Source organism: Oncorhynchus tshawytscha, unplaced genomic scaffold (assembly GCF_018296145.1).
Source record: "Oncorhynchus tshawytscha isolate Ot180627B unplaced genomic scaffold, Otsh_v2.0 Un_contig_5450_pilon_pilon, whole genome shotgun sequence".
In the NCBI taxonomy this organism is placed as follows: Eukaryota; Metazoa; Chordata; class Actinopteri; order Salmoniformes; family Salmonidae; genus Oncorhynchus; species Oncorhynchus tshawytscha.
In genome coordinates this window covers 4,587-31,852 of record NW_024607615.1, presented here as the reverse complement: position 1 = coordinate 31,852, position 27,266 = coordinate 4,587, and the positions used below count along the sequence as shown (strand labels likewise).

Sequence of the window (27,266 nt, the reverse complement as noted above, 5' to 3'; positions counted from 1 at the left end):
ATCTTGACATATGGTAATGTATATGGCTGGGCGGTATACAGTATTTTGCAATATACTGGTATTGATGCACGGACCAGTTTAGGTTTTTACTTTACCTTCTATAACGGTATTTGACTGTTTGGTTTGTTAAAAGTGATACATAGTGTGTAACGTCCATTTTTATAGTTTACTTTGAGTCATCTCCCTCTCCATGCCGCTTTCCATACAGACCTAGCCCCGGCTCCTGTCACTGAAGGAGCGCATTTGTTTTTCCTCGACCACGAGACACTTGCATTCGTTCAGTCTGCATGGTCAATGCAGCATATGCAACAACGTTGATGACAGCAATGCAGTTGTCACTTTGCTTCTTAATTTAAATCTACTAGCATTCAATAATACACTATTAGCTTGTGTTTCTTACATCTGCTAACAGCTAGTTTGTCTTTTCTTAGCAAGTTGTTCCTAAATCTTGTTAGCCGCTGATTGTTAGCCACTAATGCTAATCGCTAGCTAGCTAATAAATGTAACGTAAACTAACTCACTTTTGTACATCGCGCTTTTCCATACAATTGACCTTATTTTAGCACCCAAAAAACGTAATACTTCCAGATCAACTGTATTATCAATACCATTGTAAAGCACAATTTCTCCCCTTTCCAACAAAATCAGACTCCAACAGTGCAACCCTTGTGCATTGTTCAATTATTTAAACAATTTACTGTATATTTGGATGAAAATGCTCCATTGCATTTGAAACTAGAGCTTGTTGGAGGCTGGCCAGACGTGAGCTTGGTTAGTAACAGTTGCTATCCACCAGAGCGCTGCGATTGGTGGCCCAACATTTTGGGGAGGGGCTTAGAGAAGGGTCAATTGAAATAGGGAGGGCCAGTTCAAGCTGCGTTAAGTGATGTCTTCGTGGCATTAAGAGCACAGCATGTAAGTCTACTATCTATGGGGGAATGATTTGTTCCTAAGTTGAAATCTGAATATAATTTTATAAAGTGTTCCATTAGTAGGCTGACAGGCCATTCTTACCAAAGTGTAATTGCAATGTGAAAGAGGAATACATCAATTATTAATCAATGGTTAGTAATGAAAATGAACACAAAAAAAGTGGAATACTCTAAATGCAATTCACACATTATTATTTTTGTTTTAGGAATGGGAAAATGATATAAAATCTCATCAGGATGTCATGTCTGATGAAAATGATGACAAAAAGGAAGAATTAGTCAAGGTGGCAACTGCAAAAATGCAGGCCTTTTACGGAAAAGATGGAGTTGAGAAAAGCTTAAATGACCTGATGAAAGGGGAGCATTTCCGAGAAATTCCAGAATTTCTATCACCAACAAATGCTGTTAAGACTGTTTCATGTAACACGGTAAAAATATATTTTTTTTTACATATATTTATGAAATCTATGCGGATTAATTGGTTAATTGAACCGATTTAATTAATTAAATCAGATTTTCATGTCACAGGTTGCCTTTATTTTAGTCAATAATGATAATCTTGTTAGTTTACTTTTAATTATATTTACATTTAACAAATATATGGGGAAGTGAACATTTTATTAATAGAATGAGACTCTTGAAAAATCTGTGAACATGACAAGAATCTAATTTCCCCAAAATAATTGTATTAGTTTGTACATAAACTGACATCATGGCTGATGTTTTTCCCCACATATTGAGAATATTTTGAATATCACAGGCAATAGTATGCACTTAGAGGTAAACTCAGCGATAGGATGTAGATGCAGAAAATAAACAGCATAGTGGGTCAATTTCTAAGAGCGTTGAAAAGTGAGGATGTCGCTGTTTTGGTGCACTGGCTACCATGCTGTGAACAGCATGAAGCGAACTCCTGCACATGTCTTGCATCTTGTTAATTTTAATATTGGTGGTGCTGCTCTTTGCAACGTCATTTTGCTGAGTCTACCTTTAAACATGTCTGGGTCGATCAACAAAATAAATAATGTACAAGTGTATTTTGAGAGAGCTATGCTTTTGACACTGACAGGCATCAGAGCTTTCTGGAAAGATTGCCTGTTACACAAGGAGTGATTATAAGATGGCAGCAAAACAGTACTGGCCACTTGTGAAGTGTGTGACAATTAAGGTGCCCAACACCAAAGAGCTTCTGGAACACATTGTGCTGTTGGATCTTCCTGGAACTGGGGACTGCAACAAGACCAGAGATGATATGTGGAAATCGGTATAATTAATTTCCCTCTAATCTGCCATTTATAATGACTAGCACTTCTTTCTATGTCCCTGAGCAATATGATGTGAAAAATACTGGTAAAATATTACCAGGACCTGCAACATTTTCAGCCAAGAGATCCACACCTTTAAAGCTGGAATCCTTAAAAATGAGATCTGTGGAAGGTGAAACAGCCCCACTGGTTGTCTTCTTGTTTTGTTGACTAAATGGAGGTGAGGAGCATCCAAATGGAGGTGAGCAGTGGGGTAAAACCATGCGCATCAGCTCCATAGACTGGTTCCCCAGATCGGGGAACTCTTTTTTTTTTTTTTTTTTTTTTTTTTGTCTGATGGACAGTTTTGACAGAGTCTCCTGACATCCTGGGGACCTGCAAAAACCGTCAAAGTTTGCCTTGAATCTGGAGTGATCCCTCTGGGGGAAAAACGGAGTTGTTTGCATTAACTTGTTTATTTTTGTAATATCCCAAATGGACATGGCAGTTTCACCATTAAGGATTCCAGCCTTAATGGCATATCTGCCATTTCCATACACAATATTACAACAGCAAAGGAGTTGCTACAAACAACATACTAATTTAATAGAATAGCAGAATATGTACTGCATAATGTTTTACCACGTTGGACAATGCTGCTCACCTCCGCTTCATCAACAAAACAAAATCAATAACAACGGCTCATATCTTTCTCAAGTAATGTAAAGCCAAGGTTATGGGCAACTGAATGACAGATTGTCCACTTTGATATAATAAGGTGTAAAAGCCTTTCATTTTCTTTTGAGGTGTCTGAAAAGTACATCAACATGCACTTTTGTATTAATGCTCTATTTTTAAAGCATTTAAGTCAGTGCTCGTCTGTGTGGATCGTGAATGACATCCAACGGGCCGCCTCTGAAAGAGAGCCATGGATGATTTTGGAAAGCAGCTTCCGTTATCTGATACAAGGTGGAGAATGTGAGAGTATCACCTTCATCTGCACCAAGACAGATGACATCAACCCTAAGAACTACCTGGGGTGAGCTGGGGATTATATATTTTACTGCCTGCTTTTTAAACCAGTGATCCTTTGTGCCCTGAAATCTATACGGACTGATTCCCGACTTAAGAAATCGAGAGAACTGGTTCAGAATATAGGGATCAATGAAAGAACAAACTCTATGAATATTTGTTTCCGTTTCAGCACCAGCTGGTAGATTTAAAAATACTCCGATCTTGTTGATGATTTAAGCACATTTTATGGTTAGGGAAGTATGTATGATTCATTTAAAAAAACAGGTTTGGAGAGTCTTTATGCAATAAATATATTGATGGTTTGATTCATCCTTAAAGTTGCCATATTCAATTGTTCAAATCACAATAAGGTTTGAATAATAATTGAAGGTAAAAACGTATACAATAGGGGTGGAACAATAGTCCTTTAATGTACCCTAATTCTCACTAATCATGGAACTGTATGTCAATGGTCCAGTCATCGTGAACCGTGTGCCAGGCTCCAGGTTTAACCTGCTACATGTGTTCTGAGTTCCATAATGATTCAAATAGGCTACATGTCCCAAATTATTGCACAACGTTAGCCTAATATGATCCAATAATGCTAGCAACCCTCAGGAACAATTTACACAGATTTGACAGAGGAAAGAAAGGTAAAATGCAAGCTACAAATTGAAGAAAACAAACTCTAAGTGACATTTATAAATGTATGTGGGTATTACTGACGGTGGCTCCCGATAGTGGCTAATATTTAACATGATACAAATTGTAAAACATATGCATTTCTTCCACTTTGATATTACAGAGTATTTTGAGTAGATTGTTGACAAAAAATATAATTAGATCTATTTTAATCCCATTTTGTAACACAATAAAATGTGAAGTAATCCACAGGGTCTGAATAGTTTTGCAAGATACTGTATGCATGTGTAGTAACTAGCTATATGGGTAGGTAGTATAAGAAGTATGCTTACAGTACTGTTAGACGTATTGTTACATAAGTACTGTTACTGATATACCTGGGGGACTCTGAATCGGACCCGGATCTGCTACGCTTCTCCTCTAACCAGACCTCGAGGGTGTCTGATGCACCAGCTCCACCGTTAGCCACAATGGGTTTTGTGGCCGGTTCGAGGTGCAAAAACTGCAGGATCTCCTCTGGCCGTTTTCATCGGCAGCACTATGGTGACAAACAGTGCAAAAACCCTGTGCTATCCTGGAGCACGAGTACAGGACATTACTAGGCTGCTTCCTACTGTTCTACGACAGCTGCCGGGGGCTGACACTGTCGTAGTCCATGTGGGGTCACACGACATTAGGAGGTCTAGCTCGGAACTGCTGAAACTGGATTTTAAAGAACTGATTCAAACTCTGAAAGACTCCAAAAAGTGGATGATTATTTCAGGACCGGTGATATCGATGGGCTGTGGCAGCAAAAGATTGAACAGACTACTGGCGTTACATATCTGGCTAAAAGACTACTCTAGCTCTGTTAGCATAACTTTAATAGATGACTTTGACACCTTTTGGAAACAGAAGATGCTCTACAGGAATGATGGAGTCCATCCAAATCATCTTTTGCCTGGACCCTGTCCTCGCATTTCGAGACCGTGTTGAGACAATGACTTATCAGTGACCCAAGCCCTGCTCAGATAATCCCTACCATTGTGTCGCTGAGCTGTCGTAGTGCTGCTGCAAATGTATATTTTTCCCAGGGGTGTTGGCAGTCATAACGTAAGTAACCTAATGTATGTCCCTCTAAATGCCTCTGTCAATCCGACAGCTATTGTCAGCAGTAATCATGTGCCTAAGAATCTGATTAAGCTGTTAGCACTGAGATGTTTTGCCCTAGTAGAAAGCCCTCTGTGAGCAGTACACCCTTGACTGGCCTGATGAACACAGGATGGCCGGGCAGTGATAGTTGTTCCTTTCCATCGCTCGTTGTGTTGACTTCATCATGTCCATTTGGTGATGTTTTTTCACTGTTGAATCATATTGCAAGTGTACGTGCATTTGCAATATGTTTCAATGGGCATGTACCATCACGAATTTGTCATGCTCAAAAATCCTACAGGAATGCGCAATTGACTGGCCCGATGAACTCGGGATGGCTGGGCAGTGATTCTGGTTCCTCTCCATCCCTCGTTAGGGTTGATTTCAGAATGTCACTTTGGTGATGGTACCTCACTGTTTAAACATATTGCAAATGTACAATAGTCACCAGCAAGTCACTGTCCATCAGTCAATTAGATGTCATTCTGACACCAAACTGATACCAATTGACACCAAACCCACTTTTTCCAACTCATTTAGAAGCCAACTATCACATATTTCAGAGCAGGCCCATAATTCAAAGCGCCTTCAGTATAAAACATAATAAAAACGTAAAACACGTAGTTACGTTCTAGCTGCGGGTCCAGTTCTGATGTTATGTGTAGGCCTATGTGAGGCGACCCCAAATCCCGAGTTTCGGCTCGATAGGTCATTCGGTGCCCGAGCAAGACCCTAATTGGTGCTGAAAAAACACTTTTTCCATGCCTTGCTACGGTGGCCTTGAATGAGCAATCAGACAGAAACGTTGGGGTCCGTCTCTATGTGCCGAGCCGGTTTCAATGCACCTAGTCTTGTGACTCTGGGACATTTCTAAATGTCGTCATTTTCGTGATGCAAAAATGAATTGAAGTTATTGCAAATGTACGAGGCTGTTTCTCGGTCCGAGAACCTTCTAGAGCCACGTAACTCACCACGCACGATCGACCTGAGGTCTAGAACAGGTTTCTAAAGTTTCAGAACTCCTTTTTTAGCTCGAACAAATGTAACTATTGCAGGCACTGTCTGTCTCTACGCACCCCAATGGGTAAACAGCTAGAAGTAGGAGTGTACAGAAGGGAGGGGAGGGGTGATCAATGTAAATTGTCCAGTGGTGATTGTATTAATTGTTCAGCAGTCTTATTGCTTGAGGGTAAAAGCTGTTGAGGAGCCTTTTGGTCCTAGACTTGGCGCTCTGGTACCGCTTGCCGTGCGGTAACAGAGAAAACAGACTATAACTTGGGTGACTGAAGTCTCTGACAATTTTATGGGCTTTCCTCTGACACCGCCTATTGTATAGGTCCTGGATGGCAGGAAGCTTGGCCCCAGTGATGTACTGGGCCATACGCACTACCCTCTGTTGCGCCTTGTGGTCAGATGCTGAGCAGTTTCCATACAGGCGGTGATGCAACCAGTCAGGATGCTCTCGATGGTGCAGCTGTAGAACATTTTGAGGATCTGGGGACCCATGCCAAATCTTTTCAGTCTCCTGAGGGAGAAATGGTTTTGTCGTGCCCTCTTCACAACTGTCTTGGTATGTTTGGACCATGATAGTTTGTTGGTGATGTGGACACCAAGGAACTTGAAGCTCTCGACCAGCTCCACTACAGCCCCATCAATGTTAACGTCTTGGTGACAGGGGCAGTATTTTCATGTCCGGATTAAATGCATGCCCAAAATCAACTGCCTGCTACTCATCCCCAGAAGATAATATATGCATATTATTAGTAGATCTGGATAGAAACACTCTGAAGTTTCTAAAACGGTTTGAATCATGTCTGTGAGAATAACAGAACTTATTTAGCAGGCGAAACCCTGAGGACAACCATTCAGATATTTATTTTGGAGGTCACTCTCTTTTCAATGAGATTTCATTGGGAATTCTAAGGGACCTTCTTGCAGTTCCTATCGCTTCCACTGGATGTCAACAGTCTTTAGAAATTGGTTGAGGTTTTTCCTTTGTGTAATGAAGAAGTATGGCCATCTTGAACGAGGTTCACTTGATGTGTACTGTTAGATAGAGGCGCGTGACCAGAAAGCTAGCTACAGTTTGTTTTCCTCCTGTATTGAACACAGATCATCCCGTCTTCAATTTTATCGATTATTTACGTTAAAAAATACCTAGTTGTATTACAAAAGTAGTTTGAAATGTTCTGGCAAAGTTTTACAGATCATTTTTGAGATATTTTGTAGTCACGTTGCGCAAGTTGGAACCGGTGTTTTTCTGGATCAAACGTGCCAAATAAATTGACATTTTGGATATATATCGATGGAATTAATCAAACAAAAGGACCATTTGTGATGTTTATGGGATATATTGGAGTGTCAACAAAAGAAGCTCGTCAAAAGTAAGGTAATTATATTTTTATTTCTGCGTTTTGTGTCGCGCCTGCAGGGTTGAAATATGCTTTCTCTCTTTGTTTACAGAGGTGCTATCCTCAGATAATAGCATCGTTTGCTTTCGCCGAAAAGCCTTTTGAAATCTGACATGTTCACAAAAGTGTAGCTTTAATTTGGTATCTTACATGTGTGATTTCAAGAAAGTTTGATTTTTATAGTAATTTATTTGAATTTGGCGCTCTGCATTTTCACTGGCTTTTATCCAGGCTAGCGTCCCACATATCCCAGAGAGGTTAATGGGGGCCTGTTCGGCCCGCCTTTTCCTGTAGTCCACGATCAGGTCCTTTGTCTTGCTCACATTGAGTGAGATGTTGTTGTCCTGGCACCACACTGCCAGTTCTCTGACCTCCTCCCTATAGGCCATCTCATCGCTGTCTGTGATCAGGTCTACCACTACGTACGGCCCAACTTCCAATCAAATCAAATAAAATGTATTTGTCACATACACATGGTTAGCAGATGTTAATGCAAGTGTAGCGAAATGCTTGTGCTTCTAGTTCCGACAATGCAGTAATAACCAACGAGTAATCTAGCCTAACAATTCCAAAACTACTACCTTATACACACAAGTGTAAAAGGATAAAGAATATGTACATAAAGATATATGAATGAGTGATGGTACAGAACGGCATAGGCAAGATGGAGTAGATGGTATAGAGTACAGTATATACATATGAGATGAGTAATGTAGGGTATGTAAACAAAGTGGCATAGTTTAAAGTGACTAGGCAGCAGGGTAGCCTAGTGGTTAGAGCGTTGGACTAGTAACCGGAAGGTTGCGAGTTCAAAACCCCGAGCTGACAAGGTACAAATCTGTCGTTCTGCCCCTGAACAGGCAGTTAACCCACTGTTCCTAGGCCGTCATTGAAAATAAGAATTTGTTCTTAACTGACTTGCCTGGTTAATTACAGGTAAAATAAATAAAAAAATAAAGAAATTACATAAAGATGCAGTAGATGATACAGGGTACAGTATATACATATGAGATGTGTAAATTCCGCAAAGCTAGTGTGGAAGAGTTGAAAATGTGCCAGCAGCCACTCAATGTTAGTGGTGGCTGTTTAACAGTCTGATGGCCTTGAGATAGAAGCTGTTTTTAAGTCTCTCGGTCCCAGCTTTGATGCAACTGTACTGACCTCGCCTTCTGGATGATGGCGGGGTGAACAGGCAGTGGCTCGGGTGATTGTTGTCCTTGATGATCTTTATGGCCTTCCTGTGACATCGGGTGGTGTAGGTGTCCTGGAGGGCAGGTAGTTTGCCCCGGTGATGCGTTGTGCAGACCTCACTACCCTCTGGAGAGCTTTACGGTTGTGGGAGGAGCAGTTGCCATACCAGGCAGTGATACAGCCCGACAGGATGCTCTCGATTGTGCATCTGTAGAAGTTTGTGAGTGCTTTTGGTGATAAGCCGAATTTCTTCAGCCTCCTGAGGTTGAAGATGGTGTTGGAGTCGTGTTTGGAGTCGTGTTTGACCACGCAGTCGTGGATGAACAGGGAGTACAGGAGGGGACTAAGTAGACATCCCTGAGGGGCCCCAGGGTTAAGGATCATAGTGGCAGACGTGTTGTTGCCTACTCTTACCACCTGGGGGTGTCCCGTCAGGAAGTCCAGGATCCAGTTGCAGAGGGAGGTGTTTAGTCCCAGCTTAGTGATGAGCTTCGAGGGCACTATGGTGTTGAACGCTGAGCTGCAGTCAATGAAGAGCTATTCTCACATACTAGGTGTTCCTTTTGACGAGGTGGGAAAGGGCGGTGTGGAGTGTGATTGAGATTGTGTCATCTGTGGATCTGTTGGGGCAAATTGGAGTGGGTCTAGGGTGTCCGGGAGGATGCTTGAAACATGTAGGTATTACAGACTCAGTCAGGGAGAGGTTGAAAATGTCAGTGAAGACACTTGACAGTTGGTCTGCGCATGCTTTGAGTACACGTCCTGGTAATCTGTCTGGTCCAGGCGCTTTGTGAATGTTGACCAGTTTAAAGGTTTTGTTCACATCGGCTAACAAAAGCATTATCACACAGTCATCCAGAACAGCTGGTGCTCTTGTGCATGCTTTTGTGTTGCTTGCCTCGACTCGCGTCACTGGGCAGCTCGCGTCTGAGCCTTTATGTCCATGCATAACGGACCAAATAATGAAAGACGCATTGTAGCTTTGAATTCCGCAAAGCTAGTGTGGAAGAGTTGAAAATGTGCCAGCTTCAAATAAGGGCAAACCACCTGGAACCAACATCCTCGATGGTAAATTACTGAGGTTGATAGCGGAATACAGATCACCGACCATTTCGTGCACCTCAGCCACGCTCAAGGTCCTAAACGATATCATAACCGTCATAGATAAAAGACAGTAACTGTGCTGCCGTTTTCATCGACCATGCTTTCGACTCTGTCAATCACCGCATTCTTATCGACAGACTCAATAGCCTTAGTTTCTCAAATGACTGCCTCGCCTGGTTCACCAATTACTTCTCAGAGAGAGTTCAGTGTGTCAAATCGGAGAGCCTGTTGTCCGGACCTCTGGCAGTCTTTATGGGGATGCCACAGGGTTCAATTCTCGGGCTGACTCTTTTCTCTGTATATTTCAATGATGTCGCTCTTGCTGCTGGTGATTCTCTGATCCACCTCTACGCAGACGACACCATTCTGTATACATCTGGCCCTTCCTTGTGTTAGCAAACCTGTGTTAACAAACCTCCAAACAAGCTTCAATGCCATACAACACTCCTTCCGTGGCCTCCAACTGCTCTTAAATGCTAGTAGGGAAGGGCTCTTAACATGCCCAGCACTGCCACATATAACTGATGATTGGCTGATGATTGGCTGACTTTCGTGACTAATCTACATGGCCGGTAACTGTATCTTATGTTACGAATCCCTTTTGGCCCGACAGTCTAGGGGTGATGGTAACGAGACCCGTAACATAACTCATGCAATTTATAATAGTGACAAAGTAAAAGTGAGAACGAAATAACCACGACAACTGAAATCTACCGTCAAACTCAGGGTTTATTAGTAAACACACGGTAATGGAGGGAGTAGGAAAAGGGGCTGAGCTGGACCCAAGGAAAGAAACAATAAGCATCCAAAAACACCCCTAAGCTAGACTAGCTTATTTCAACAACAGCTAACTAACTAACCAAAAATACAGCGGGTGGTCCGCCCAGTTCTAACTAAGGTATTTAACAAAGTTTACCTACGGGTAGTGTATGCCCATGGGCGACTTGTCTTAGTTCCCCCTTTTCCCACCAGCAAACAAACACAAACACCATAACCAAAAACAATACTCACAGGTGAGGACAAAGTGATATGGAGGTGCTCAAACAAAAGAGAGGTTAATACATAAAGAGAGAGTGAAACAGAGAGATCTACAGACATGGCATTTACAGAGAGATTGAGCTCTAGAGCATACAACTGACAGGGATTTTAAACCAAGGGAAAGGAACTGTGATTGGGTAGGAAACAGGAGGAGGTGTGTCTTTTGATTGATGATTGGTGACTGATTGGGGAGTGATGATTTTCACCTGTGAGGGGAGAAGGAGAGAAAAGCACACACACACACACACACAGGATACCTGATTCCGTAACAGCCGGTAACTGTATGTAATGTTTTGTCTGCTGAGCGCTGTCCTCAGATAATCGCGTGGTTTGCGTTCGCCGTAAAGCCTTTTTGAAATCTGACACTGCAGCTGGATTAACAAGACGATAAGCTTTATTTTCATGTATAACATACATTTTCAAGAATGTTAAATATTTGAATTGAGTATTTTGGAATTTCGCGCTCTGCAATTTCACTGGGTGTTGGCCAAGTGGGACGCTACCATCCCAAGGACCCATAAGAAGTTAGATATATCTGATAAAAGCACACCTTTTGTATTATATTTTGCATTGTGTTATGTATGTTACATGTTTCAAATACAAACCCTAATTTGTCCCTGACACATTTCTATCCGGCCTGCGAGATGATTTGGGTTGTCATTCCATTTTTGCCGCTTCCATACCGCCCATTATGCTCTGCACTACAAGTCACAGCAAACACTGCCAAAGTGCTGCACGCCAAACGGCAGTGCATAACACACACCCCTCCAGCCAGACCTCCACATACCACTCACACACAAGCCAGCCAATGCACTGTGTCATAATATCACTAATGGCACAAATTGAATCTTCTACTGAACCCGAAAGTTTAAACATGTTGTAGGCTAAATTACCATTTTGTAGGCTTAATGTCCATGTTTTAGGCTCAATGTCCATAATGAGTTTCAGTTCCAATGAGTCATTGCTGTAGCCTACAGAAATGTAATCTTGGTTGTCAAAAAGTTATAAACTAAAGGATTTGCGTGCGGGTATTTATTATACTACTAAATTATTAAATTAATACACACAAGCAAGTGTAAATGAGTCAACAGTTGAGTCCTCTACTTTATGAAATTGTAGCCTGGTGTGCTCGGGATAGGTGAATTCAAAGTGAACTGTGCTGCTTTTCTGTGTCCCATTTACAGCGCAAGGAAAGTGTACAGACACAGCCCTAGCTAGGCTACTAAAATATTGCAGGCTTCGTTTTTAAAGCTTGAGAATGAATAACCAAAAAATAAAACACTATGCTAAGGAGAATGACGGCCTACCACAGCCAAACCCTAACGACGCCGAGCCAATTTTGTGCCTCCCTATGAGACTCCCAATCACAACACAGCCTGGAATTGAACCAGGGTATGTAGTGACACCTCTAGTACTGAGATGCAATGCCTAAGACCACTGTGCCACTCTGGATCCCTAAACTATTATAACTATATATTATAATGATATGAAAAGGCTTATTTAATATTAGTTTTAGCATATCATCACATTTGCATGTTTTATTATACTTGTGTTGTTTACCAGATCATATGGGTTGAAAAGGATTTTATTCCCAGACAAATAAACTATTCCAGGTGAAAGTGAAAGGGAGGGAGGGGGACACTATTACATTAATAAAATATGTCCTTCTTGCTAGATAGAGGACTAAAGCCATAGCGAAACAGTGTAAAACACCTGTCAGCTCAACTTTTAAGATGAATGGACTAGCTGTGGGTTGCTCTGGATGGGAGTGTCTGAAGAATGACACAATTATAATGGAAATGTAGTGCTACGTATATTTATGAATATTTTGTATTGAATACGTTTTGTTTCCTGCTTGGACTCTGGGAAGAGTAGTCGTTGCCTCAGAATTGATTTAGATAAGTCAGCTATCCATATTATTTATTAGCAAATTCTTAAAATGATGCATGCCACGTGCAGGTCTGCAAAGTACACAATGTATAGTGGAACAATCGAGCAACACAGCTATAATGTATGTGCCAACAGTGCAATTTACATTTCTAATATAAGTACTACAATTCTAGATCACCAGATTTAAAGAACACTGAACTGCAACTCTACCTTGAAAAGGTAATCAACACCCACACTAGTTAAAACTGATGTAAAGATCCTTGAAAACTGTCTGAATGATAATGTTCTATATTTTGCATTTAATCAGAAAGAAGATAATGAGAAGAAGCGAGGCTGCATCCAGCACAGAAATGAACAAGCTAAGATAATGTTGGGAGAGAGGTTCAACAACGAAGTTGTGAAAAAGGTTAGTTTTTATGTTCACATTACAAAGGTGCAGAGTTGTCGACTCAAGTCACATGACTTGGACTCGAGTTACAAATTTGATGACTTGAGACTTGACTTGATGGAAAATACAATAACTTGAGACTTGACTTGGAGTTGGAGCCTCAAGACTCTGTACTCGACTTTGACTTGAGACCGATGATTTGAAATTATCGGGCCAGGTTTTGTCAAACATTTTGTGGCACAGAGTCTATGTGGATTATTCTACATGCAGCCAGAGACAGTAGCCACGGCGTCATTCTTGCAACAACAAAAAAACTGTAACAGATTGGCTAGTGAAATGCACACTCTATACTCTGATTGGACCAGAAAACTGTCAATCAACACAGGTCGGGAGCTAGCAAACAGAGTGCAGATTTTCTGTACAGCTATAGGATCAGGTGACTTTGCTACAGGATCAGGTGACTTTGCTATAGGATCAGGTGACTTTGCTATAGGATCAGGTGACTTTGCTATAGGATCAGGTGACTTTGCTATAGGATCAGGTGCATGGTTTTCTTTGTTCATATTTTTTTTATGTCAGAGTTCCATGTGTTTGTATCCTATGTCTCTGTCATTTTTGTTTTGCGTAATAGGAGCATGCATGCCTCAGTGACCATAGAAGTAGACTATGTGGCCTGTGCTCCACTCATTTAAGTCAGAATATTGAATAAGAGAAAATGATTGTTCCATGTATGCATGGTGTTGAAATATCATTGTAATTGCCAATTGGGTAATTGTATGGTCCTGGGGGCCAAGTGCTTCTATTTTGTAGGTCTACCTGTTTGAGCTCCTGTTATCAAATCAAATCAAATCAAATCAAATTTTATTTGTCACATACACATGGTTAGCAGATGTTAATGCGAGTGTAGCGAAATGCTTGTGCTTCTAGTTCCGACAATGCAGTAATAACGAGCAAGTAATCTAACTAACAATTCCAAAAAAAACTACTGTCATACACAGTGTAAGGGGATAAAGAATATGTACATAAGGATATATGAATGAGTGATGGTACAGAGCAGCATAGGCAAGATACAGTAGATGATATCGAGTACAGTATATACATATGAGATAAGTATGTAAACCAAGTGGCATAGTTAAAGTGGCTAGTGATACATGTATTACATAAGGATGCAGTCGATGATATAGAGTACAGTATCAACGTATGCATATGAGATGAACAATGTAGGGTAAGTAACATTATATAAGGTAGCATTGTTTAAAGTGGCTAGTGATATATTTACATCATTTCCCATCGATTCCCATGATTAATGTGGCTGGAGTAGAGTCAGTGTCATTGACAGTGTGTTGGCAGTAGCCACTCAATGTTAGTGGTGGCTGTTTAACAGTCTGATGGCCTTGAGATAGAAGCTGTTTTTCAGTCTCTCGGTCCCAGCTTTGATGCACCTGTACTGACCTCGCCTTCTGGATGGCAGCGGGGTGAACAGGCAGTGGCTCGGGTGGTTGATGTCCTTGATGATCTTTATGGCCTTCCTGTAGCATCGGGTGGTGTAGGTGTCCTGGAGGGCAGGTAGTTTGCCCCCGGTGATGCGTTGTGCAGACCTCACTACCCTCTGGAGAGCCTTACGGTTGAGGGCGGTGCAGTTGCCATACCAGGCGGTGATACAGCCCGCCAGGATGCTCTCGATTGTGCATCTGTAGAAGTTTGTGAGTGCTTTTGGTGACAAGCCGAATTTCTTCAGCCTCCTGAGGTTGAAGAGGCGCTGCTGCGCCTTCCTCACGATGCTGTCTGTGTGAGTGGACCAATTCAGTTTGTCTGTGATGTGTATGCCGAGGAACTTAAAACTTGCTACCCTCTCCACTACTGTTCCATCGATGTGGATGGGGGTGTTCCCTCTGCTGTTTCCTGAAGTCCACAATCATCTCCTTAGTTTTGTTGACATTGAGTGTGAGGTTATTTTCCTGACACCACACTCCGAGGGCCCTCACCTCCTCCCTGTAGGCCGTCTCGTCGTTGTTGGTAATCAAGCCTACCACTGTTGTGTCGTCCGCAAACTTGATGATTGAGTTGGAGGCGTGCATGGCCACGCAGTCGTGGGTGAACAGGGAGTACAGGAGAGGGCTCAGAACGCACCCTTGTGGGGCCCCAGTTTTGAGGATCAGCGGGGAGGAGATGTTGTTGCCTACCCTCACCACCTGGGGGCGGCCCGTCAGGAAGTCCAGTACCCAGTTGCACAGGGCGGGGTCGAGACCCAGGGTCTCGAGCTTGATGACGAGCTTGGAGGGTACTATGGTGTTGAATGCCGAGCTGTAGTCGATGAACAGCATTCTCACATAGGTATTCCTCTTGTCCAGATGGGTTAGGGCAGTGTGCAGTGTGGTTGAGATTGCATCGTCTGTGGACCTATTTGGGCGGTAAGCAAATTGGAGTGGGTCAAGGGTGTCAGGTAGGGTGGAGGTGATATGGTCCTTGACTAGTCTCTCAAAGCACTTCATGATGACGGATGTGAGTGCTACGGGCGGTAGTCGTTTAGCTCAGTTACCTTAGCTTTCTTGGGAACAGGAACAATGGTGGCCCTCTTGAAGCATGTGGGAACAGCAGACTGGTATAGGGATTGATTGAATATGTCCGTAAACACACCGGCCAGACACATTACATTTGGTTTCTCAAGGGGAGGCTGTACAGTTTTGCCCAGTACAGTCTTGCCCTGTACCTATGCTTGTTCAGATAGGACAGGTTAATCCTGATAAAGAGGCTATTTCTTTTGGGCTATTGTCCGTGTATATTTGCTCAGTCTACTTGTATATTTTGTATGAAATGGCGCTTTCACCATTGGATCACCAAGACCTGTAAATAAATCTACGCTCTGAGCACATGAACCTGCCTTGCCTTCTGCTGATTTCATGCCCTTATGACTGCTACAAAATAACATAGGCTAATCAAAATGTGTTGTTGACAAAATAATCAAATAGACAAAGATTGTAGTTGAACAATCGTTGCATTTATAGATTTTTTTTTACTGGACTTGAGACTTGACTTGAAAACTTGTGACTCGGTTCGACTTGACTTGCTCTTAGAATGTACGACTTGGACTTGACCCGAGTCTTGACCCGTTCTACTTGGGGTTCGACTTGAGACTCAGACCTTGTGACTTGAGACTTGCTTGTGACTTGAATAATTGTGGTCCCACTTCGGCAAACCTGTGCAGCAAAGACAATGGTAATTTCATTTGGACTTAACCCTTAACTGTGTGTATATGTAAACTCTAAGAGAATATATATATATATTTATACAAAATATACTAAATATACTCCATTCTATCAAATGCCTTGTGTTTAAGCATGGCTGTGCTGCAGCCATGGGTACGAGGTGAAGCCGAGCTATTTCAAAGCATCACAAGCTAAACGTATAATTTATTTTGTTTTTCTCATATAACCCTTCCAGAAACCTTTCATTCAAATGGAAAACATCTTCCAGGTGTTTACAGTGAGTGCTGAGGAATATCAGAATGATGGGGAAAACATTCTGGAATACGAACAAACTGGTAAGATAAGTGCTGACATGAGATGCTTTCAACAAGGCAAAACCAAAGGCCAATGTTAGCTAAAAGAAGCGTACACATTCCATTTGTTTTCTGTAACCCATGAACATTGGCTAACACAAGCTAACAGCCTGAGAAGGATGTGACTAGCAACGAAAGTAACTGTTTTGGGTCTAACCTGCCATTACAGATAATCATGTGACTATTAAAGCTTTTATTACATGTAGCAAGAATAGCAACAACAACAAAAAAATGTAACATTGTCGCTAAAATGCCGCAGTAACCCCTGCAAAAATGAAATATTTGTGGCTTCAATATTTTTCAATGTTCATTCAACTCGTTCAACTGAAATTGTTTAACCTACCTATGCTCTTCACCTTTTAAAAACAATACTGTGTTTTGTGCTGTGATTAATCTCTATTGGACAAGTGTATGTAACATAAATAGTAGTAGCATCTGTTGACAGACTGTGGGATGCAAAGAGTAACAAGGAACTTTGTTCCAGTGTGCTGATTTTTTATCATTGATCATATGGACAAATCACATTTTCAGAGGTGCTCTCATCTTTAGCAGGGTTGAGACTTCCCTAGTCTTCGTAGTATACCCTCACAGAAAAACCGCATGATTTCACATTTGGAAAATCACATGAAAGTGTTATTTCACATGGGAAATAATGTGAAACCGTGTGGTTTTGGAACACTTTACATGTAATGATATTTCACATGAGGATATGTGGGTGATCACCTAAGTTTTCACATGTGGATTCAAATTTTCACATGATGCCCTGCAAACAAAAAAAAAAAAGTATTTAGGATGTCCCCATAAAGTCACAAAATAGCTGCAGCACTTTCAACTTACATATTTGACATACTTTGACGAAATGGTGTGTTTATTTACACAGTAATTATTATTCAACATGTCCTCACATATGCTTTGAACTCACAGCTTCTAAGTTCATGGCATTCTGATCTTCTTGCTACTCCACCATGTCTGTGTCAATAACTAATTTCACCTGTATTCCTACAGTATGGACTTCAAAGTAAATCTTAACTTTGTATATAATAAAATCAAGAAAACTATTACATGTATCATAGTGATTCAGGAGTAACATTAAAACAGAATAATATGCCCCACCAACATTAGACAGCTACAGAAAACATTAAAATTGCTGAAATAAATAGATAGAATAGTCAAATGAACTGATAACTAAAATAGCAGTGCACTATTTCACTAAGTGCAGAGATGCATTATAGGTAATGAATCTGTTGGGGAATTCTGACAATGCTGAAGAATTTGTGGCGCATCGTATCCTAGAGGCTGTGAGTTCAAATTCCAGGTGGGTTCATATTGAAAACTCAGTATGAACCTTTCTGGCGCAGGCGTTACGCTAGCAACCCACCTCAACAACATCTGGTGAAATTGCAGAGCGCCAAATTCAAAATACAGAAATAGTCAACATTAATAAAAAATACATGTGTTAAACATTGGCTTAAAGATGAACTTTTGTTAATCCAGCTGCTTTGTCAGATTTCAAAAAGGCTTTATGGCGAAAGCATATCATGCTATTATCTGAGGACAGTGCCACGCTTACAAAAGCATACAAACATTTTACAACCAAGTAAAGGGATTACAAAAGTCAGAAAGAGCAATAAAATTAATCACTTACCTTTGAAGATCTTCATCTGGTTGCAGTCACAAGAGTCCCAGCTACACAATAAATGTTTTTTTGTTCGAAAAGTCCCTCTTTATATCCCAAAAACTCTGTTTTGTTGGCGCTTTTTGTTCAGTAATCCACTGGCTCAGAGGTCAAAACATGCAGACAAATACATCCTAATAGTACCTGTAAAGTTCGTCGAAACTTGTCAAAAGATGTTTATAATTAATCCTCAGGATGTCAATTGTCTAAATAATCTAGAATATTTCAACTGGACAATAGCGTCTTCAATAGAAAGGAAAAAGCTCTGTATTCTTCCTCAGTCCACAGACAGAAAGGTCTCATTCTTCTTCATTTTTCAGAAAAAGCCTGAAACAATGTCTAAAGACTGTTGACATCTAGTGGAAGCCATATAAACTGCAATCTGGGTCCAAACCATTAGATACTCTATAGACATTCAATGGAAAATACCCACAAATCTGGATGGATTTTCCTCAGGTTTTCGCCTGCCATATCAGTCCTGTTATACTCACAAACACTATTTTTAACAGTTTTAGAAACTTTAGTGTTTTTCTATCCAAATTGACCAATTATATGCATATCCTAGCTTCTGGGCCTGAGTAACAGGCAGTTTACTTTGGGCACACTTTTCATACAGACGTCAAAATTCTTCCCCAAGCCAAGATAAGTTTTTTAAGTGATTATGTCAAATCTAATCATATTGTCATTTATTAAAGATTTGTACACTATTTTAGCTGAACAGCATACCACTTACCTTAAAACTCCCATACCAGTGAATTACTTCAGATGAAATTTGCAGTTTCACGTGCCGAAATTTTCACATGTGAAAACAAAAGAGACGTGAGGTCAGTTGTTCACATATGAAACCACATGTGCTGAATATAGAGTTCACTTGTTAACACCTGCTTTTCACATAAAATGTTTTCACCTCATGTGAATTGCAGATTCACATGTCAAATTTGCAGTTCACATGTGAAAAAGGTTCCTATGTTGTCACGTGTAGTTTCATGGTATCACATGTTAAATAAATATATCCCCTGTTGTCACATTTTTCACATGGGATCATGTTTTCACGTGCTCAAATGTTTTCACGTGTAGTTTCATGTTATCACATGAAATTTATATAAGATCACATGAAATTCATGTTTTTTTCCCCATAGGGGTATTTTCTAACACGTCTCCCCACAGAACTTAATCGAGCATCTGAAGCAATTACTTAAGATTTTAGTTCTGGGTGTCCGAGATTATGCTGTGATTAACTAGCTAAATTGAATGTATGTACTCTACCTACAAATTTGGTACCTGAGGCTAGGGTTTCAGAGACGGACAAACAGATCTTGTATATCTTATTGTATGTCAAATTATAACAACTTTTGTCACTAATGTTGCAGAGATACCACAACTCAAACAAGTTCTGAAGGATATGAATGAGAGACACTCAAAGACTACAGTTAAAAACTATGTATCTGGAGTCTATGGGATCCTCTCTTTGATCAAAGCGGCCAACTCCAACGACATGATGATGGTATGACATGCAAAAATCTATCTCGTGAAAGTAAGTTGTGAATGAATTGTCCTTCTTTGATTTTGTGTCTTGTGTCTTAGGTTGAGAAGAAATCAAACATGTACCAACTGCTAAAGGAATCACTGGAGGAGCAGCTTTCTACCATCACATCCCTCATGACAAAACATTACAACGACCTTAAAAACTCCTGTCAGAGGGAGTTGCCAAGTCAGAAAAGTCATGCTTGCAGATTGCCAAGGACAAAGTAATCACACCAGAGGCAGTGAGTTTAAGCTAACTGAAAATCATGTTTATACACTGTATGTACAGTAGCTAGTTATCTTAACTCTTGTGATACCTATCAAAGCAATCACATTCTAATTAGAACGCAATTTGGTATGTCTACACCTTGTCAGAGAGTCCTGGATGAAAGCTAAACATGCTGAATGAATCAGAGTTTTATACATGTTGTTCCATTGTACATGTCAGCAACACAACTAAATCATTTACAGTTTAATTGCTAGAAGAATGCCTTGGTCCTTCTTGTTTTTGATAGCATATGCTAATATTTTTCCATTGTCCTTTTTTTTAGAGGAAGGATGGCAGAGGATACCATCGTACATTGTCATCTTTATGCAGGAATAAGGGTTCTGTAGGTCAACAAATGGAGACATCACAGACCTCAACACAACGTTGGTCGAATCTATGTACACTGCCATAAATGAGAGATTTGCTGTAATTTTCCCGTAAGTACTATTCTCACAAAGCCAAGTATTGTTTCACATTAGTCAATCCATTATCTCTATTTGAATAAAGGACAACTAATGGTGTGGTTATAATTTCTTGTTTCAAAGAAATGCTGGAACAACAGGAGAATCAATCTATGAGAAGATCTGCAACTTCAGCATCATCTCAGACAGCATGGCCAAGGAGTGGGAGAACACCCCCATGTCTCTGTATCTGATGTTTCTCACCACCGAGGTATAGTGGTGTGATTTGTCCTTGGCACACTGCAAGCATGATTTATTTGACTAGATAGGGTAATTTTCCTGAAGAATATGTTGTGCTTGCTTCATCTGTCCAAAATTATTTTTATGCTAGTAGAAAAGCCAATGTCTTTTAGTAGAAGTAGTGACTGTATTTATAGTATCCGGTTAGCATTTAGTGGAATGCAACAGAGGTTGACAATGTTTTTGCTCTGAGTGTGTTCATGTATATGTAAGCTTGTTACTGTAACTACAATGGTGCTCTCACAGTGAAACATGTAGGTACTATCATAATGTCAGACATTATCCAGTCCATTGAATCAGCATGTATTATGGGTGTGACTTTTTCCACCAAGATGATACAGCGAGTGAGAGATGTGCAACTGGCTCACAGAAATGGCCGGCACCTAGTTAATTGATTACCCCATCCAGTACGGTGGGAATATAGGGAATATGCCATGGCCCGGCTGCCCGGTAGCAAACTCACTGTGGTAAATTCAATGGTAGTTGCAATAGCCTAGTGACTGTTGTGTAGCCTAGTGACTGTTGTATAGTAGTAGGTAATCATATTTTCTATAGTAAGAGAGGTTATTATTGTAGTGTGGGTTTGTTATTTTAGTGAGTTGGAGTGAGCTGTGTGGTCAATCAAGTCTTATAATGTTCTCTCCCTATGCTATAATTAAAACATTCTGAATGTTCCATGGCAATTATTTAAATAGTTGGATGCAGTTACTAAAATAGATGCATCTCTTAATTGGTTCAGGATATTTCTGTTCTGATTGATAATTAGAATAGCAGAGAAATAGCCAAAGATTCTGTAAATTCTAAATTGTCTGTCTAAGTTGTTGGGAAGGTGGTTAAAATAGCAGTTTCTAAAGGTTGAGAGAAAACAGTATTTTACACAGTTACTAAAACATGTGTTTTGTGGATTGGTAGTCTGATTGCTGAACAGCAGAGGCATAGACAAATATTTCATAGTCTCTAAGTTATTGCCTAACTTGTTGGGAAAGTGGTCTAAATTTTTGTCAGAAGTTAAAGTGTTTACAGTATTAGAAAATAGTTGTATTTTGTAGTTTGGGCAGAATATAGTTGTATTTTGTAGTTTATTTGAATATATAATATTTTCAATTACTTAGCTGAATAGTTGCAACATGTAAAGTGTTGGTCCCATGTTTCATGAGCATGAATAAAAGATCCCAGAAATGTTCCATACTCACAAAAAGCTTATTTTGCAAAAATTCTGTGCACAAATTTGTTTATATCCCTGTTAGTGAGCATTTCTCCGTTGCCATCCACCTGACATGTGTGGCCTATCAAGAAACTGATTAAACAGCATGATCATTACACTGGTGCACCTTGTACTGGGGACAATAAAAGGCCACTTCAAAATGTGCAGTTTTGTCACACAACAATACTACAGATGTCTGAAGAATTGACATGCTGACTGCATGGAGGTCCACCAGAGCTGTTGCCAGATAATTTAATGTTAATTTCTCTACCATAAGCCACCACCCACGTTGTTTTAGAGAATTTGGCAATATGTCAAACCTGCCTCACAACCGCAGACCATGGTGTAGTGTGGGCAATTTCCTGATGTTAACGTTGTTATCAGAGTGCTCCATGGTGGCAGTGGGGTTATGGTATGGGCAAGCATAAACTACAGACAACGGACACAATTGCATTTTATCGATGGCAATTTGAATGTGCAGTGATACCGTGACGAGATCCTAAGGCTGACCCTGAGGCTGGCCCTGATCTGTTTCACCTGTATTTGTGATTGTCTCCACCCCCTCCAGGCGTCGCCCATTATCCCCTGTGCACTTATAACTGTTTTTTTCTGTTTGTCTGTTGCCAATTTGTCTTGTTTGTCAAGCTTACCAGTGTTCGTCCTGTCATCTCCTGTCTTTTCCCAGCCTCTCTTTTTCTCATCCTCCTGGTTTTTGACCCTTGCCTGCCCTGACCCTGTACCTGCCCGCCTGACCACTCTGCCCGTCCTTGACCCTGAGTCTGCCTGCCGTCCTGTACCTTTGCTCCACCTCTGGATTACTGAACTCTGCCTGTTCCTGACCCTGAGCCTGCCTGCCTTGACCTGTCGTTTGCCTTCCCCCGATGGTTACAGTAATCATTGTTACTTCACACAGTCTGCACTTGGGTCTTACCTTGATTCCTGATAGAGGGCCCATGTCGTGCCATTCATCCACTGCCATCACCTCATATTTCAGCATGATAATGCACGGCCCCAAGACGCAAGGATCTCTGGAACCGTAAAATGTCTCAGTTCTTCATCATACATGTCACCCATTGAGCATGTTTGGGATGCTCTGAATCGACGTGTACGACAGCATATTCCAGTTCCCGCCAATGTCCAGCGACTTCACACAGACATTGAAGAGGAGAGGGACAACATTCCACAGGCCACAATCAACAGCCTGATCAACTCTATGCAAAGAAGATGTCGCACTGCGTGAGGCAAATCAAATCAAATCAAATGTTATTTGTCACATGCTCTGAATAAGACAGGTGTAGTAGACCTTACAGTGAAATGCTTACTTACAGACCTTCACCAACAATGCAGTTCAAGAAAGAGTTAAGAAAATATTTATTAAATAAACTAAAGTAAAAATAGTCAAATAAAAATACAAAGCAACGCAATAAAAATGAACAATAACGAGGCAATACACAAGGGGTACCGGTACTGAGTCAATGTGCGGGGGTACAGGTTAGTTGAGTTATTTTGTACATGTAGGTAGGGGTAAAGTGACTATGCATAGATAATAAACAGTGAGTAGCAGCAGTGTAAAAACAATGGGAAGGAGGCGTGTCAATGTAAATAGTCCAGATGGCCTTTTGACTAATTGTTCAGCTGTCTTATGGCTTGGGGGTAGAAGCTGTTAAGAAGCCTTTTGGTCCAAGACTTGGCACTCCGGTACCGCTTGCCGTGCGGTAGCAAAGAGAAGAATCTATGACTTGGGTGACTGGAGTCTTTGACATTTTTTGGGGCCTTCCTCTGATAGCGCCTAGTATGTAGGTCCTGGATGGTAGGAAGCTTAGCCCCAGTGATGTACTGGGCCGTACTCACTACCATCTGTAGCACCTTACAGTCAGATGCCAAGCCGTTGCCATACCAGGCGGTGAAGCAACTGGTCAGGATCCTCTCGATGGTGCAGCTGTAGAACTTTTTGAGGATCTGAGGACACAAGCCAAATTTTTTCAGTCTCCTGAGGGGGAATAGGTTGTCATGCCCTCTTCACTACTGTTTTGCTGGTCACTCTGTCTTGGTGGTCACTACTGTCTTGGTGGTCAAACCAGATACTGACTGGTTTTCTGATCGACGCCCTACCTTTTTTTTTTATGGTATCTGTGACCAACCGATGCATATCTGTATTCCCAGTCATGTGAAATCCATAGATTGGGATTTAAATTGACTGATTTCCTTATATGAACTGTAACTCAGTCAAATCTGTTGCATGTTGCATTTATATTTTTGTTCAGTATAGTTTATATAGAGTTTCAACTAAAAGCATATTTGAATATATGCAATTATGGCAAATATTGATGAAGAACCAAAAACGACAAAAGTTAGTTGAATAAGTCTAACTATATAATTATAAGCACATGGTTCGGAGGGCTCTTAGATAAGAAACTTAATATAGCCTTTAGCCTACAATTAACGGACATGGAATCACCTCAACATTACAGTTAACCACTTTTGCAGATTCAAAATTCCTAACAAATATACATTTTCACAATGAATGAGACATAGGGTAATACAGTAACATTTTACATCAAGTTCGTAAACGTGTAAACATTTTGTGATTATAAGTATAGCAACATTGTTGTTACATAAGACTTTTGAAACTGTCCTAAAATGTTATTACTTATTACATAAGTGAAAATAGGAAAATGTGTGTATGGTAGTAACAAAACTTTCAGCTCATTACTATGCAATTAAAATGCAATAACCAAAGTATTATGAAACAACATGATAATAAAATGCTCAAAGTCATTTGTTTATTACACAGGAACAATAATAGTTTAATGTTAAGTGAGAATGCTATTAGTAACAAAATGTGGCTATTAAGTGTCAACTCATATGCATTTTGAAGAGATTAAACAGTTGAGCAATAGTGGGCCAAAGAATAATAATAATAACAGAAAAGCAAGGCACATTAATTACAAGACAAAAATGTGCCTGAATTTTAAATCTCTTCTACATCTAAAAGGAAAATGTTTTGAAGGATAGACTGAAGCGAGATGTCCTCCTGAAGAAGAAAGTGATTTATGAATCTCTGACTGACGAAGTCAAGACCATAATGTGCCCATGTTATGAGGGTGAGTCACCAGTTTGATTATGAGGAACTAAGAATCATTAGACAGCAAGATTTGACTAAAGGTAATACCAAACCTTCTAATTAAATATTTGATTATTTAAACCTAGCTGTGATGATTACTTTATTACAATCCATTTTTCCTTACGACTGTTGTATTGAAGTGGATAATACATACACTTAGTGTACAAAACGTTTCCATTCACTTTCCATGACATAGACTAACCAGGTGAATGCAGCTGAGAGCTATGATCCCCTATTGATGTCACTTGTTAAATGAACTTCACACAGTAGATGAAAGGGAGGAGACAGGTTAAAGGAGGATTTTGAAGTCTTGAGACAACTGAGACATGTATTGTGTATGTGTGCCATTCAGGGTGAACAGGCAAAACAAAAGATGTCAGTGCCTTTGAACCAGGTATGGTAGTAGGTGCCAGGCACACCGGTTTGTGTGTCAAGAACTGCAAAGCTGCTGGGTTTTCCATTCTCAACAGTTTCCCGTGTGTATCAAAAATGGTCCACCACCCAAAGGACATCCAGCCAACTTGACACAACTGTGGGAAACATTGAAGTCAACCTTGGGCCAGCATCCCTGTGGAACGTTTTCAACACCTTGTGGAGTCCATACCCTAATGAATTGAGGCTCTTGTTCCTAATGTTTTGTATGCTCAGTGTATGTATCATGTATAATAGATCATCTCATGTTTTAAGAGGCTTCAAACATATCTGGAAAGGGAACCTTGACGAAGACTCAGGAACTGCTGGTCAAGCACATCGACTCATCGAAAACCTCATGTTTGACAATGCTCAGAAAAAGATGTTGGAAGGTTTTGAGAACCTGAGGGTTTGTAGATTTTATATCACCATTAAAATGATTAATCAACACAAAATGACAGCAAAAAACATGGAATAGTGATCAGACTACATTTGATGTGTTATAGGAATACATAGAGCAGACGCTGAGAACCGAACTACTGGAGTCATTGAAGCGGTCCCTGAAGACACCTAACAGTTTATCTCTCCCAGGTAAATGACAGATTGCTCTATTCTTATGTTAGCCCTGTTGTGTTCTATATCCCCTACCTGACTTCTGACCGAAGGTTATGCTTGTGATTTACTTCAGATGTCAGTGAGCAGTTGAAAAACATGGAGAACTACAAAATGTTGGCTCTAAGAGATCGCACAAGCTGAATCTGACTGCTGAGAAGAGTCGTAAGCAGTTGTTGTGACATGATGGTAAACCATTCAAAACAATTGGCTATAAAAATGTATCACATTTTCAGTAGCTTATTAATCAGTAGTTGTTAGTATCAGTAGTTTTGCCATAGTTATTACTCTTATGTTTACTGACGTGATGAACGTGGTATAAGCAGGTTAAACATTTAGGGTCTATCAGTTGTCTGAAAAAATGCAACTCCGTATTAGATGCACCATGATGCTCAGAGAACTCATAGCTCCTAGATGTTTATCCCTTACATATTCTATACTCAATGTGTTTATCCCTTACATATTATATACTCAATGTGTTGATCCCTGACATATTATATACTCAATGTGTTGATCCCTGACATATTATATACTCAATGTGTTGATCCCTGACATATTATATACTCAATGTGTTGATCCCTTACATATTCTATACTCAATGTGTTGATCCCTGACATATTATATACTCAATGTGTTGATCCCTGACATATTATATACTCAATGTGTTGATCCCTGACATATTATATACTCAATGTGTTGATCCCTGACATATTATATACTCAATGTGTTGATCCCTTACATATTCTATACTCAATGTGTTGATCCCTTACATATTCTATACTCAATGTGTTGATCCCTGACATATTTTATACTCAATGTCCCTGACATATTATATACTCAATGTGTTGATCCCTGACATTATATTCAATATCCCTGACATATTATATACTCAATGTGTTTATCCCTGACATATTATATACTCAATGTGTTGATCCCTGACATATTATATACTATATCCCTGACATATTATATACTCAATGTGTTTATCCCTGACATATTATATACTCAATGTGTTTATCCCTGACATATTATATACTCAATGTGTTGATCCCTGACATATTATATACTCAATGTGTTGATCACTGACATATTATATACTCAATGTGTTTATCCCTGACATATTCTATACTCAATGTGTTGATCCCTGACATATTATATACTCAATGTGTTGATCCCTGACATATTATATACTCAATGTGTTTA

General features: G+C 40.2%; 1 protein-coding gene across 7 annotated transcripts; it reads left to right on the top strand.

Moving 5' to 3' along the window:
- Positions 1-6: 6 nt before the first annotated feature.
- On the top strand, positions 7-26,789 carry LOC112239635 (nuclear GTPase SLIP-GC). Of its 7 annotated transcripts, none has more exons than XM_042312527.1 (14): positions 7-1,360; positions 2,002-2,196; positions 3,037-3,215; positions 12,771-12,816; positions 12,905-13,003; positions 16,427-16,526; positions 19,590-19,723; positions 19,804-19,985; positions 20,295-20,448; positions 20,557-20,683; positions 24,932-25,020; positions 25,728-25,860; positions 25,958-26,042; positions 26,140-26,789. In XM_042312527.1, the coding sequence occupies exons 1-8, from the start codon at positions 1,175-1,177 to the stop codon at positions 19,969-19,971; spliced, it is 1,107 nt and encodes a 368-aa protein (XP_042168461.1). In that variant the 5' UTR covers positions 7-1,174; the 3' UTR covers positions 19,972-19,985; positions 20,295-20,448; positions 20,557-20,683; positions 24,932-25,020; positions 25,728-25,860; positions 25,958-26,042; positions 26,140-26,789. The 7 variants fall into 7 exon arrangements, with proteins under 7 accessions (XP_042168461.1, XP_042168460.1, XP_042168463.1 ...); XM_042312526.1 differs by having other exon boundaries at positions 24,912-25,020; XM_042312529.1 differs by lacking the exons at positions 25,958-26,042; positions 26,140-26,789 and having other exon boundaries at positions 24,912-25,020; positions 25,730-25,805.
- The last annotated feature ends 477 nt before the right edge of the window (positions 26,790-27,266 follow it).

What these genes read in the sequence shown, in the direction of transcription:
- LOC112239635 (XM_042312527.1), top strand. Translation starts at nt 1,175, where the DNA reads ATGTCTGATGAAAATGATGACAAAAAGGAAGAATTAGTCAAGGTGGCA. An exon ending in GAGATGATATGTGGAAATCG is followed by an intron (nt 2,197 to 3,036) that starts GTATAATTAATT and finishes CTATTTTTAAAG; the next exon opens with CATTTAAGTCAGTGCTCGTC. An exon ending in TCTGGAATACGAACAAACTG is followed by an intron (nt 16,527 to 19,589) that starts GTAAGATAAGTG and finishes CTAATGTTGCAG; the next exon opens with AGATACCACAACTCAAACAA.